The following is a 15206-nucleotide window of genomic DNA, read 5'->3' on the forward strand; positions in this document are numbered from 1 at the left end:
GCTTAGGTTTATATTTTTAAGTGATTAACCCAAGTACAGTATGGAACATGGTTTGGAGGGGCAAGAATCCAAGGGTAAGGAGACTGTGGGAGATGGTTATAATCACCCTCTTAAGAGATGATGTGTTGACCCTGCAGGAAAATCTCAATCATCCTTGACTCCTGCCTGTATGTCCTTCACCTTCTTCTCAAGTCCATCAAATAGTAAACCTTTTCAGATTTGGTTTCTACAACAGCATTGCTTGCATGCCTCTTTTTATTCCCGTTGACTGAATTCAGACTTCTCGTTTTCCTTCCCAAGCTAGTGCAGCTGCCCACATCACTTTCTACCGACGTGTCATCTCCAGGTCTCCTTTTTCTCCTTTCAGTGGCATACAGTGTGGTCTCTATTGGGGCTGTCCGCCCTCTCTGCCAAGGCCAGCTCCTGTCACTCCCACCTCACTATCCTGGGATCACCTCACAAATACCCAAGGACACTTTTTGACAGGCTCCTTCCTCTACCTAGAACTCCTATCTCTTCCAGCTCACCCATAGACTCATTTCAAGTCCTACCTCCTCCATATGCCCCCCAACCTTAACCAGAATTAAATTCTCCTTCCTGCCCATGCACCAGTGGTACTTCAGATGATACATAATCCATCTAATTAAACTCCTTACTCCTGCTTCACCATTTTGTAGAGTCTATTTCCTATTTGAATTATTATGTATGAGATGGGCTGTCTCTCAAGATTGTAAATTCCAGAGGACTAGGGAGATTTGTCACAGTCATTTCCATGCTGCCCGTCCTATGCTTATCAGGGCTCAGCAAACATTAAATTTGATTGCAAATGGCAATGGGGTGATTGGATCCTCAAATTGTGGATGTCTCCCATTCACACACTCAAACCCATTCTGGCTGTGATAGTCATCAAATGCACAAGGACATTTTACTTAGACTGTTGCTTTTGTTTTTAAAATCCCTAAATGGAACAAGTCTCATTAGGAGAAACAGTTAACAGTTTTACTGAGGAGTGCTAGATTCCATGTTGAAAGCTGAAATTCATTCTGTAGGTATTTCTTTAGCCCTAATTGTGTATCCAGCACTGAGAAGGAATAACCGTAAATGAAATGGATCTCTGTTCTGGAAGCACTTACAGGTATGCAGTTTTCCATCAAGAGATGCAGATAAACTTACCTTTCTGAAACTGGGAAAAAAAATAGCTCATTCCTTTATTAAAACTTTATGTGTCCCCTGGCTAACTCAGGAGTGAAAGCCACACAGTCTTCACCACCATACTGAGCTGAGCCAGGGGCAGTGTATGCGTTGTCAGTATATGAGGAAGGATCAAAAGACAAAGCACATTTATTGGGATACTTTTGTAGTATTTTATTTAAGGTTTGATTATTGCTACTCTTTTTATCCATTCCTTATCTCCAACTTTACTAAAACACTGCAACAGGCAGGTTTTAAATATTTCCTCATACAATTTTATGCTTTTGGCTAGGAAGCACCAGTAGATGTTAAGCAATAATAATAGTACATATCATTTTTATTTTCTAGTAGTAACAAAACTCCTAATATTTCAGTTTCTAAATTAGTTTTATATACGCCCAACATTGTATTAGAAACCGGAAGTATGCAACATGTAATTTATAGCCTAAATAGCTCACGGAAGTTCTATTGTATATAAGAATCACAATGCTGTAGGAAAAAAGGAATGAATTGCTAGAGGAAGATACTTGTGTAGGATGCTCTGAATTTTACTTTCAAGGCTAGGTTGAAACTGGACATTAGGGACACTCACCATGACTTTCTGAAATAGCAAAAACTGAGGAAAAACAGAGAATATAAATTCTCCAAACTGGGAAGGTTAGTAGAGGGGGAAATGTTAAGAGGCTTTTGGAAAAATGTAAATAATGAAGAACATATATATTTGAGAAGAGTAAAAAGTATGTTCCAGATGTCTCTGTATGCATGTATAAAGATTTGTGGCTTCAAATTTGACTAGATTTTGTTTGTTTGTTTTTCAAAATCTTTTCTAAGAATTGCCCTGGTGGAAAATATTCCTGAAGGCCTTAACTATTCAGAAAATGCACCATTTCACTTATCACTTTTCCAAGGCTGGATGAACTTACTGAACATGGCCAAAAAGTCTGTTGACATAGTGTCTTCCCATTGGGATCTCAACCACAGTCACCCATCAGCATGTCAGGTAAGCTGCATCCTCTGTGTGTGTGTGTGATGATTTTAGTCTACCTCCACCCATAGGACATGTACATCATTACATTCATATGTCACTCAGCTCCTACCAGAATGTCAGATTTTCAAGGGAAAACTCATGTTTTGTCCATGCATATGATAGGCGTTCTATATGGCGTTGCTGATTTGGACCACTTTGAGGGGCGCCATTCACACCACGGTATCTGTGTGAATTCTGCTTTGCTCAACCTGCATGGTTATAGTGTGAACTATAGTGCCTGCTTGCTGGAGCATTTATTTGGTCAATTGGTGTCATAATTCGCCTTGTGGACCCAGAGCCAGCTTTTTTTAAATAGTGGAATCAAACTTCCCAGTATAGTTATATAGTCTTGGCTCTATCCTAGTTGAGTGACTAGGAGAGAGGAATGTGCTAATTATAAGAACAGCCCTTAGAAACCTGATGAAATGATCTAAATAATTTCTGAATGAAATTTCCTGGAGATGAGAAAGTGATTCTGGTCATCTTTAGTGGCTTTTTGTTTTATTTGTTGCTGTTGTTGTTCTGTACTGGTACGATCATGATAGTGCTGAGCTGCCCAGGCTTTTCTACCCAAGGATATGACCACTGACCTGCACTTACCTGTCTTATCTGGGTTGAGGATAAAATCAGTTTTGTCAGTATATATAAAATGTGCTGGCATTAATTCTAAAATCACCACCTCATCGGTGTTCTGAAATCTTTTATTCAATTGTACTATTTTAAAGTCAAAGGGTATCAGAACATAGGTAAAAACAAACGAACACAACCCATAAAGGCCATCTGAAGAAGAACTGAATAAATTTACTAATTGTGTTCTGAAGTTTTCTATCTCTCCTGTTTATGCAGGTAGGTCAGATATTTGTTGCTGCATATATCATTCCAAACTTAGTGGTATCAAAAATAATAATCACTTATTTAGTCATGATTCTGGGTAGGCTTTAGCAGAGAGAACTTGTCTCTGATTCACGCATTGTTGTTAGGAGTGGCTCCCCGGGGCTGGAGAATCCAAGATGATGTTCCTCACATTTCCAGCCTCTTACCTAGGATGGCTGGAATGTCTGGGGGCCTCTTCGGCCCCTCACTGTATATGTCTCTCATCATTCAGTAAACTAGCCTGAGCACTTTACAGGGTGGTTATATCATAAAAGGCCAAAAGCAAAACTTCTGAGTCCTTTTAAGATGGGCTCTGGAATCCCTGCTACTTCCACCCTATTCTATTGGTCAAGCAAGTCACAGTCCAAGATGGAAAGAGTAGCATCTATACAGGAATAAGGAGGATTGATGGCAAGTATCTTTGGAAGTTATATACCACAGTCCACTCTGGCCATAGCAATCCATATCTCTTCCACATATGAAATGTACTCTGCACCCCGGCAAACATTCCTCTAATGACAGCAAAGCCTTTAAGTCCAGAATCTCCTCATCTGCATCAGATCTGGATCGAGACCAGGCTCCTCATGTGGGTTTCTCTTTATTTAGAAACTTGTGAACTAAAAGACAAATTCTATGCCTCCCAATACATACTCCCAACATATAATGGGGAGGCAGGGTAAGATAATTACAATAGAAAATTTGTTTAAAGAACGGGGTGGGGAGTGGAGAGCACAGACGAGTCCTGAGTCCATAGCAGTTTTGAAATCCAGCCCAGCACATGCCACCAGGCTTCTGACCTCAGGAAACAGAGAATGCTGCTGGGCAAGGATCTAGTTCTGCTCCCTGGGAGTGCTTTCCTAATCTGTGGTTCTCTTAGAAGTTTTTTGCCTCCCTCAGTGTTATTCTTTCTTCTCCATAAGAAATAGCCTGCATTTGCTTCTGACTTTCTTAGTTGGCTTCGTGCTGATAGAAGCTGAGGCCCCAGAGACCTCTGTTCATTTTAAACCATCTCTGTCCTTTTTTTAGACCAAATTGATACAATTCTTTTAACTCTTGTAGGCTTAATATGTATCCAATAATAAACCACTCTGACAGCAAAAACCTTGACCCACAAACATCTGGCAGTGGGTCTTCTCTACTTTGGACTTTAGACTCTGAGTTAAGATGCCTCAGAGTCTGATCTGTAAAGCTACCGGAGCTCTTCATTTGGCTGAGGGGACCCGTGAACTGCTGCCACTGTCAGTGATTTGACAAACGATCTTTCTTTCTGCCATGTCTGTCATTTCATCTTTACCCTGAGGCCATTTTTGACTTTGAGACTATATTGCTTAATTGAAAGATTCTTTTAAATTCTCTACATTTTCTCAAAATTCTACATGAAAAGTGCTTCTTACCATTTACCACTAATGCTTTGATAACCTGCCTGAATAATCTCCTTAGCCATGTCCACAAACCCATTAGTCACCCCTTCTGTTTTTGACTTTGAGGCAGGTGGTAGTGTTGCCAAATATCCTGCTGTTACTTCTTTGAGGCTCCAGAGGCAATTTCTTTACTGTTCCTCCAGCCTTGAGTGGGAATGAGATTCCAGCGTCCGCACCACCCAGTCCCAAAGACAGTGCCATATGTTTTATGGTTTTGCTGCATTTGTTTTTATTTCAATTATCTGCATCAGATCTGGATCGAGGAATAAGGAAAACTTAATAAGGAAAACTTATTAAGTATTATTTCCTGTGATTCCGTGAATAGGCTGCACAGCTTTTTGCTCCAATAGTGCTGGCTGGGATCACGCATGCAGTTGTGTTTAGCTGGAACAGTAGCTGGGACTGGACTGCCTGGGGTCTAGCCAGGTCTCATTCTCCCCAAGTGGACACTCTACACTCAGTAATCTAATCCAGGCTTCTTATTGGGCAGCTGGATCCCAAGAGGGCAAAAGTGAAAACTGTAAGGCTTCTAAATTTCTGGGAGCTCCTAGAACATTACTTTGGCCACATTCTGTTAGTCAAAGCAAGTCACAAGGTCAACCGCCCACATCCAGGAGAGAGACAAGAGATTCCAGGAGAAGCATGCCCATTCAGGGATGGGAGATTATTGGCAGCAAACTTTGGAAACAATTTACTGTAGCAGGTTTGATGGTGTGAGGAAGAGATAGTTCAAATTGTCTTTCCTTAATGCTGGACAAGACCAGGTCATAGCCACTGAATTGAACAGGAACTATTTAGTTTGACTTGGAGAGCCATGCTGTAACCTGGGACCCAGACCATAGTGAGTGTCCATGCTGTGTGAGCCCCAGGCTGTCAACAGGTCTGTTTCACTTCATGGGCACCCCTGAAGAGCTGGGTGTATCAAACATACAATGGGAAGATTTGCATTTGCTCTTGGGCTTGATGACCTAATTGAACTCTTCCGATATGCTGTGCCCGCAGAATGAAAGATCGTTCAATGATCTTTGCTAACTGTCTTTATTTTTCCCAGTAGCTACTATTTCTCTCTGACCTTGCCCTCAATCCTGGTTGGCTTCCAGGATTTCTGTATTCAGTCCAGACTGGGAGTTAATTGGACTTGGAGCCCCACGGAACCTACAGCATTCCCCAGAGCTGCCCATTAAATCCATTTGCAGGATTCAAGGTGATTCTGGGGCTGAGGCAGGAGGAAGCGGAGCACGTAGTAGTTTTGGCCAGTGCTGGGGACTGACTGGTGTGTGGTGGTTCAAATCAGTGGAACAGGGGCACGCACATGGCTTTATAGGTACCATAGAGTCCTTGAATGGCTGGTGTAAGATGGACATGATTCTCAGAAGCCACCTGAGGACCTCTGGTCTTTCCTTGCTTTTAACCTGAACATTCATCCTAATCCTTGTTGTAAGCTAAACTCATGCTATTCAAAGTTTGGTGTGGGGACCAGAAGCATCTTTATTTACTGGGAGCTTATAAGAAATGCAGAATCTCAGGACCCACCCCAGCCCTACCTGAATCAGGATCTCCATTTCAACAAAATCTCCAGCTCTTTCATATGCTTCGAGACATTTGAAAAGTTCTGAATTACCTCCTTCTGCCCTCTTGTTCCATTAGCCCAGTAAACCTTCCTTAGGTGTTCACACTATAGGGTAGAAGATGAGTCACAGAAAGGCTGTGTCATAGCTCATGGCCAGTATTCAGTACCACTCACAGAGCATGAATGAGGTTCTGGGTCTGTTTTGAATAACAGTGCCAAATGTGGTACTGGGCACATACTAGCTGCTCAGTATATAATTGCTGAATAGCTGTTGAATGGATTGTGTCAAACAAAAACAAAGCCAGACACCAGTTTAAGTTCTAAGGGCAGATTTAAATCAATAATGTATTTCTACAATAGGGAAGAGAATCCAGGTGAACTGAACTCAACTCAGATTTGTACAGGGATGATGGAGCATTTTGCAGGGAGAACAAATGAGTGGGTGGGTAGGACAGAGCAGGGGCTTAAAACAGGATCAAGGAAGTAGAAGTTTATAAAAAGTGGAGAAAGAGGTCCACGAGAAACCCATCTGGGGTTTGCTAACTGGTGCTTATCAAAGTTAGATTTCTATCGTCCCATAGAGTCGAGGGAGAGGGAGATAGGGGTCCCCTCATCAGGTGTTGACTGGAACAAACAGTAAATTCTTTTGGTAATATTGAGCTTTCTGAAGTAGACACATTAAGGGGGCCAGCGTCATCCTAAGGATGTGGCCTTGAGCTCTTGAAACTGTTTTTTGTTCAAGCCTTTTAGAGAGGGAAGAGAGGAGGAAGCTGGGCAGTAGGGATGAAATAATTTGTGCTTAGAGTCTGCAGTTTTTATGAGGCTGAGCCTGGTGGAGAAGAGGGCTCAGAGAAGCGTGGCTGGAGTTTGGTCAAGGAGAGAATATTTGTCGGTCGCATGATGTCAGAGGGAACTAAGGTGGGCATTACTCACATGGAAAGATTACACTTGGAAGCTTAGTTCAGGTCACTCCCAACAACTGGTCTCCTGGCAAGGATGGGATTTTTCAATTTACTGCCAATAACGTGGGTGTTATTGAACTCACACAGCACCTGTTTAGGAGGAAACCTCAGTTAGAACTGATGTCTCCTCAAAACAAACAAACAAACAAACACAAAAAGAATTGATGTCTCCTTGTGGAGTCCTAGTGCTCCTGCCAAAGAGATGCCTCTTTGCTGCCTCTTGATCACTAACAACACCAGGTGCCTCGCAGTTTAAAAGGCTTGGTTTCTGCAAAATGCTGAATGGCTTTTCCTGTGTCCTCGCAAGGAGGGCTCTGCGTGGGCAGACATAAGGAGAGAGGGGCTTTACCTGCTGTGCATATTAAGTGGTTTCAAGCAGGCCATGAGAATGATCTGGGGAACAGCTCTGCACCCCCTGCCTGTTCTGGCCCCTGAGTACCACACCCTGTGGAGAATGGGGATCAGTAAGAACCAGGGAGGCTTACGGTACCATTTGGGGGGTTTCACCCTCAGCAAGGTAGTGAATGTTGTCCTCTTCCTCAGGTCTGGTCCATTAGTGGCCAACTGATGATGCTGGGAAGTCCCATGCATTCAGTGTCCACTGGTCGAACACCAGATTCGGACTGTGATCTTTAAGGTGGGGGGATGGGCAAAATAGGTGAAAGGGATTAAGAGGGACAGATTTGCAGTTAGAAAATAAAAACATCCTGGGCATATAAGGTACAGCATAGGGAATATAGTCAGTAACATTGTAATAATTGTGTCCTGTGGTAATAGATGGTCCTACCTTTACCATGGTGGGGAGCACTGCATAATGTTAGGATGTGGAATCACCATGTAGTACACTTGAAACTAATATATCAACTCTACTTCAATCTTTTAAAAAAAGCAAGTGGAAAAACAACAAAAACCAAGGTGATACAAATTAGGATGTTTGCCTTGTGTTCCTCTGTCCCACAGAATTGCTAGCATTTTATGTGGGCACCAGACTTCCTAGAACTTTCAAGCCACACCAGGAAACACGAGTCTGCAGACAGATCTGTGTGCTGGCGAGTCAACCCAAGCATCCAGCTTTGAGACAAACAGTACAAATGAAAGGGCAGTTCTTAGATTATTAATAACATATTTGCAAGGAATTCATGCTTTCAGAGTGTTTCACGTAATCTCTTTTGACTCTCTCAAGCAAGCCATCAAATATTGCTGAGGTTCCTATTGCAGGCCTGTTGAGGGTATAGGGTACATAGGGTACACTAGTAGACAGATTCAGAATCCCTTCCTTCAGGGAGCTGACCTCCTAGCAGAATTGAACGTGAAAGCATAAGATGAATAGGAAAATCTTAAAAGAAAAAAAATATGTAAAAGAAAAGAGAAAGCAGCAAGCCTATGGAATAGAAATGGTGCTTAGTGCCTGATGGGCTCCATTTTGCATCTTCTCTCAGACAATCCTCAACCTCTAGAGCAGTATTCACAAAGGGACCCAGGAAAATTGTCTAAGTGCCCCGTGTCTTGGGCTTTTAAAGATTATTTTGTTTTTAAGATTTTATTTATTCATTCATGAGAGACACAGAGAGAGAGAGGCAGGCAGAGACATAGGCAGAGGGAGAAACAGGCTCCATGCAGGGAACCTGACGTGGGACTCGATCCCGGGGACCGTGGGATCACGCCCTGAGCCGAAGGCAGATGCTCAACCACTGAGCCACCCAGGCATCCCAAAAGATTATTTTGAAATAGCTGGTTCTCTTCTGTGCTCCCCTCCCGTCCTGCCAGGGGAGGGTAATTGTGCCGAGGTCAGGAATGGTACAAGAAAACTGAGTCCTTACTGACCACTTTTTCTCTTCAGGTGCAATGTAAGTACCCCGGATTCTGTTGTTTCCAGGCCACTGAGTTTTACCATTCCTAAAAAGAGAAGGTACTGGCTGAAAGCCTGTTTGATTTAAATTGTATCTGATCTTATCTTTCAAAAGCAACAGGAGACTCAAGACCCTGGATCCAATATTTAGCATTGTTCTACACAAAACAGTGAATGACCCAAATTTGTAGCAAATTCTGTGGCAGTTTTTAAAGTTGAGCTGCTATAGTAAATAATGAGGCATTATTTCTTTTTTAAATTTTATTATTTATTTGACCGAGAGAGACAGAGACAGAGAGAGAGACAGAGAGAGACAGAGAGACACAAAGAGCAAGCATAAGCAGGGGGAGCAGCAGAGAGAGTGCAAGAAGCAGGCTCCCCACTGAGAAGGGAGCCTGAGTGTAGGGCTCAATCCCAGAAAGCTGGGATCATGACCTAGCCAAAGGCAGACACTTAACCAACTGAGCCACCCAGGCGTCCCAATAACAGGACATTCTTGATATGTGAATATGGGATATGTGCACAAGGAAAGGAAATAACATTGTACTTCATAATCCCTGTATTGGCAGTAGAAAATGCAGTGTCCTAAATACAGCTATTTAATATTGGCCCCCCAAAGAATCATTTCAGAGTTTGGGTGGCCAATCTTTGGACCTATGAGGTTGCTTTTATTTTTATCAAGACTTTATGGATAGTGGAATATAGTCCTTGATTGGCTTATGACACTCAAAAAAATGCTAAGAAAAACTTTCATATTCTAATAATGCAAGTGAGTAAATTTAAATTTGTTTTAATTTAGATGTTCCAGTATAGTGAAAATTGGCCCAGGTTCACAGCTTATTTTCCATTGATATATATTTTAAAAGAAAGTTTTATTTTGAGGAGTAAAATAGCCAAACATGGTATTTACTTCTAAACCAACAGAGTCCTACCTGAAAACCATAAATGACACGTAGATAAACAGGAACCATAACTGAAATTTGGCCCATCTACTTATTATAATACAACCATATGCAAAATGCACTGAGGAATGGTCAGTCAGTGGCAGGCAGGCCCTAGCTTGGCAGGAAAAGACACAGATCATTATGGCACATGATTTGGATGAGAAGCAATTTCTTTCTTTCTTTCTTTTCTTTCTTTTTTTTTTTTTTTTTTTGAGATAAACCCTTTTATTTATTTATGCTTCTCCATTTTGTTTAAAACAACAACAACCACCTTAATATAACTGACAGCCCTTCCCCCTCACCCTTCCTTGGGCTAGGGGGTGGTTAGCGGGGAAATGGCCCCCAGGGGTGGGGCTGACCATAATGGCCCCTCAGGGAGGTAATGGAGCCCAAATCCCCTGCCCAGGGGATGGGGCACCTGTAGTGCATGAACTAGGGAGTTAACAGGGCTCTTGAACCTCTTGTACCAACGTATATGCCCTTGGCCATCAAGGGTCAGGAAGCATGTGAGGGAGGGGATTCCTACCACTCCTCTATGTCCCGGCCCAGCCCCAATTTCATGCACTAGGGGCTGGGGAGCAAGAAGAGTGGAGAAAGAGGGGGGTAGAGAAGCAATTTCATAACAGTGAGTGATTGTCATTATCCACAGAATGATGAATGCCAGACTTGTATGTGTGTATATTAACAGACACCATCATTAAAAATGTATTTTTAATCTGTAGTTCCAAGGAGGTTGCTGTTTTAATTCCTATCCTGAAAAACTCATCTTATCTTTTTTACCTTGCACTAGTATTGTGTTTGTTTCCTTCTGTATGTATGAAAAGAAACTGATCAGTAACTTTCCTCTGTATGAAAGCCATGTCAAGGGCTGGTGAGCTCTATGGTTCCATGGTAACTATATTTTAAAATGTAATCAACATGGTTGGGCAACGGATTTTTGTTCCTTTCTGTCCAGATGATGAGTTTAGACCCTGAAATACTGAAATTTCTAGGAAAACATGATTGCTAATTTATGGTACAAAAAGATGGGGATTTATGAAATCAAGACTGTTCAGGAAAAGCCAGGAAATGTGATTTGATGATTTCAGAGCTACCTAATTTGTTGGGCAAAAAAAACCCCTCTTCTCTGTGAATTCTCTATCAGAAACCAAATGAAATAATTAATGAGCTGCAACAACTGAATCTTCTAGATGCATTTATATGAGATCAGTTACTTGTCTACCATGAGTCATGATTGCCAATTGATAGTACATCACAATTAAGTTTGAAAAATTATTATTTTAAATGTTAATGGTATTCGCTCAATTTAGTAAGTAATACAATTGAAATTTCAGAAAGCCAAGTGTAGTTTTGGGGAGTAAAAGCCAGGATCCTTTCTCTACATGGTAAGTGGTAGGCAGACTGCAGAAGTGAGTGAGGAGGGAGAGGGGGTGACTCAGGTTCCTTTTTTATCTGCTTATCAGCCCTGAGACTTGGAGTGAGATGCTGAACTCTGTAGTCCTCGATTTCCTCATTAGCAACAACAGGGTCACCTCATAGGTTGTTGTATAGATCACACTAGTCAGTGTATGTGAAGCGTATAGAACAGTGTTTGGCCATTTTATTATATAAGTGTTTGTTATGATCATGAATGTTACTTATGTGCGCACTGCAACTCTAGTTCAAATCAGTTTAATTTTACTAACAAATAATGAGTTCTCATTATGTGCTTTACGCTCTGCTAGAAACGGGGATGGTTGTTAGCATGTCAGATTAAAAGAGAAATACAGTTTCTAAAAATGTGAGGCTCTGGGTAGATAAGAAGGATTATGCAAATTATCTTTATATATACAATTGTAACTTTCGTTTATTAAGTACAAATCCTTACACAAACACACACCCACACAGGATCTTGCTTTCACCCATCTGCTCATGTACGCCTGTGTGCGTGCCTGTACACACACGTATTTCTGGACAACTGACATCTTGAATCTTGAATCCAAAGGAAGTAATGTGGTCTTCTCAAACCTATAGCCACTTCTGATTTTTGTTGATTGGTCAATTGGTTGTTTTTTCTGCTCTTTGTTTTGGTTTTAAATTGAAGACCCCTACACCCAGGCAACATTGAGAGATCTCACCTTGACGTTGGTGGGACATACTCTGCTGTCATGTGCCAGGCTGCTGCATACTAGTATGACTCAGGTATTTGGTCCATCCTGTAGCCCACTCATTCCTTACTAGCAATATTTTTCCTAACTGACTGTAAATGTAGGAAAAGCAACCGACAAGGGCTTTTGTTTTACCGAACTTAGAAACATTTTCATTGTCTCATTTGTTTCATAGCTATGTTCACGACTGGTTCATAAATAGCATTATTAACATTTTCTATTAGAATCACTGTATGAGTCAAGCCCTCCTGGGAAGCCTGCTGTCTGGAAGTGTCAGCTATGGCTCTGTGCGGTCCAGTATCCACCATCTTTTCCATTCTTCCTTTCTTTCTCACCCCTTCTTTCCCAAAGTGAGTCTATTCCTTCCTAAAGTATTGAAGGAGACTTCATTCATTCATTCATTCATTCATTGTGTAGACAGTCAGCATCCACTTTGGAACATATGGGGGGTCTCTGGAACCAGGAGAATCCTATTTTTGCCAGTGTCATTCCCATGTAAAAGTCTGAGAAAAGTACCCAGTAATTTTGCAGTCTCATCATAATATTTAACTAGAATTTTTTTTTGCTGCATTTTTTTGTAATCTAGGAAAAATAAAATCCCAACTGTTCTTGCTTTTCATTTTGCCTAAAAGGAGATGAGCATGGTTGGTGGAAACTGGATTCTTTAAATAATTGAAATTCTTTGAGCCTATTGTAATTAAGAGGTTATTAATTAGTAGGTTGGTGTGAAACAGCCAGAGAAAATGGAATATTCTGTTACAACCTGAAAAACAGATTTCATCCTTTGTTTTGAAGTGGATCACGGGGCTTGCATACATTTCTACTGTATTATAGCCACCTTCCTATTGTCTGGTTTGTATTTTTTTTACAGGGATATAAGGAAAAAAAACATGAATAAATTAATTAAAACAAAATTAGGATGCATACTAATGATCTGTTATTTGGCACAGTTTAGAATTTATTATGTTGTTTATTTTCAGTTCTCAGAGTTTGGTTTTATAGAAAAGGCAATCGAGCAGCTTTCTTCAGGAGGCACATACTCTAGGGATACCTGGGTGGCTCGGAGGTTGAGCATCTGCCTTCGGCTCAGGGCGTGATCCCTGGATCTGGGGATCGAGTCCTGCATCAGGCTCTCCAAGAGGAACCTACTTCTCCCTCTGCCTATGTCTCTGCCTCTCTCTGTGCTTCTCATGAATGAATAAATAAATTAATTAATTAATTAATTAATTAATTTAATTAAGTCTTAAAAAATAATTTTTAAAGGAGGCATATACTCTAGTGGGAAGATCACAGGGTTTGGCATCGAACATGTCTGACATGACAGGTAGTTTAGTAGTTGTGGCCACATTGGGCAAATGTCATAACCCACCTGATCCTCAATTAACTCATCTATAAAATGGGTATAATAATGCCAGTCTCATTTGATGGCTTTGTAAATCTGATTTAGATGATGTTTATAAAATAACAGATAATGGAGCTCATAAAAGAGATTTGCTGTTTTCATTTTTATTTTTGTTTTTCTGGAGCAGGACACTTAGTTTCAAATTTATTTAGTGGACACTTGCTTTCTATGTAATCTGAGAGCAGGAATAACTTTAAGCTGTCCATCAAGTTCTCAATTTCCATTAAAGGAGGTTCAGGATACTAATTCACATTGTTCTTCATGGTTTAGATGAAGAAACAAGAAAGAGAAATGTGCATATTTTCAGGTAGATTCTCACCCTCTGCTCCCACTAGAGCAGTGTTCGACCATGACTACTTGTCAAAATCACCAGGGGAGTTTCTGGAATATACTGATGCCCAGGCTACCCCAGAACACTTAAGTTAGAGTATCTTGGAGATGGGCTCAGGCTTTGATTCTTTTAAAACAGATGACTTGGGGGCAGCCTGGGTGGCTCAGTGGTTTAGCACCGCCTTCCGCCCAGGGCCTAATCCTGAAGACCAGGGATCAAGTCCCACATCAGGCTCCCTGCATGGAGCCTGCTTCTCCCTCTGCCTGTGTCTCTGCCTCTCTCTCTCTCTCTCTCTCTCTCTCTCTGTCTCTCTCTCTCTCTCTGTCTCTCATGTATAAATAAATAAAAATCTTAAAAAAAAAAAAGATGACTTGGTAGCCAGGATTGAGTACCACTGCTTAAAACCACCCCAGTCTAATAAAGTGTTTGATTCTTATAGATTTCACCACAGGGCCACACTGTTCCCTTCCCATCTGGTCTGTCACCCCAATTTTACTAGTTTCAGTTTAGCCCTGTTTGTCCCAGTTATTCTCTCATTGATGATATAACAAGGTGGTAACCTCTACTGGAATATTCCACATCTTCCTGGACTCTGGGGCATGTGTCGTGTTTATTACTGTAGGTTATTGTCTAGTATGTAGCCAGGAAGGGAATGGAGCCCACTGATTGCTTTGGGATTTGAAACCATAGACCCTTCTTCAGCCCTCACATCTCTAGGCTAAATATTATTTCAGTCAAGCTCCCGGTGTGCAGTCTCAGTATGAAAATAGCGTAACCTGATGGAAAGGGTGTAAAATCTTGTAAAATAGTATCTCTTCCATGCTCCACAAAATCAACACTCAGCAGAAGCTTCTAAATTAGCATTCTTGCATTGGAAATGTGGCTATGAAATGATTGTGCATGTGCCTTTGTTGCACAAATTTTTAGCAAGGTACTGTGCTGTTTGCTGAGGATGCAAAATCAAATAAGCAACAATCCCTACCCACCGTGGAACTCAATGTTTAGTGGAGGAAATGAAGAAATGGATGCAGAGAATGCTGAGTGGTAGAGCAGCAACAGGAACCAGCAGTGAGCAGGCTGGGAAGGCTGTCCTTGGCTCTTGGTGGCTCAGTAAGCTCTCTGGCTCCTGTGGCTTCTGGTTCTCCCTCAGTGCTGTTCTTTCCTGCTAAATTTCTGCTGCTTCATCGTGCTTCTATTTCCCCATCTGTTGAGCGATCCTAATTATGCTCTTGCTTGCTTTCCAATATATTTCCAAGGGAAATCATCATTCTGATATAAACTCATAAGCACTATGATTAGCAAGAGTTTAACCTCTTTGATTCTTTTTAAATCCAATCATATAGGCATGAATAAATCATGAGCCCAAAGATATGCTTCCCAATTATTTGAATTAAATAATGATTTTTCTTTAAAATTGTCTTGTCTTAGTTTTGCTTACCTAATTGCTTGATTGTTTTCTCTCTAGACCTTCTTGCTACACTTCCTGTTT

At 41.3% G+C, this 15206-nt stretch overlaps 1 protein-coding gene across 5 annotated transcripts in view; it reads left to right on the top strand.

Moving 5' to 3' along the window:
• The window catches only part of PLD5 (phospholipase D family member 5), a 409798-nt gene that overhangs the window by 200225 nt on the left and 194367 nt on the right, over positions 1-15206 (top strand). For 4 of the 5 annotated variants that reach the window (XM_072830387.1, XM_072830384.1, XM_072830385.1 and 1 more), the window contains exon 3: positions 2023-2191. The exons of the other annotated variant lie outside the window; for it this stretch is intronic. In XM_072830387.1, coding sequence (XP_072686488.1) covers positions 2023-2191 — 169 coding nt within the window. The remainder of the gene's footprint in view (positions 1-2022; positions 2192-15206) is intronic. 5 annotated transcript variants of the gene reach the window in all.

The sequence above is a fragment of the Canis lupus genome, chromosome 6 (assembly GCF_048164855.1).
Source record: "Canis lupus baileyi chromosome 6, mCanLup2.hap1, whole genome shotgun sequence".
Lineage (NCBI taxonomy): Eukaryota > Metazoa > Chordata > Mammalia > Carnivora > Canidae > Canis > Canis lupus.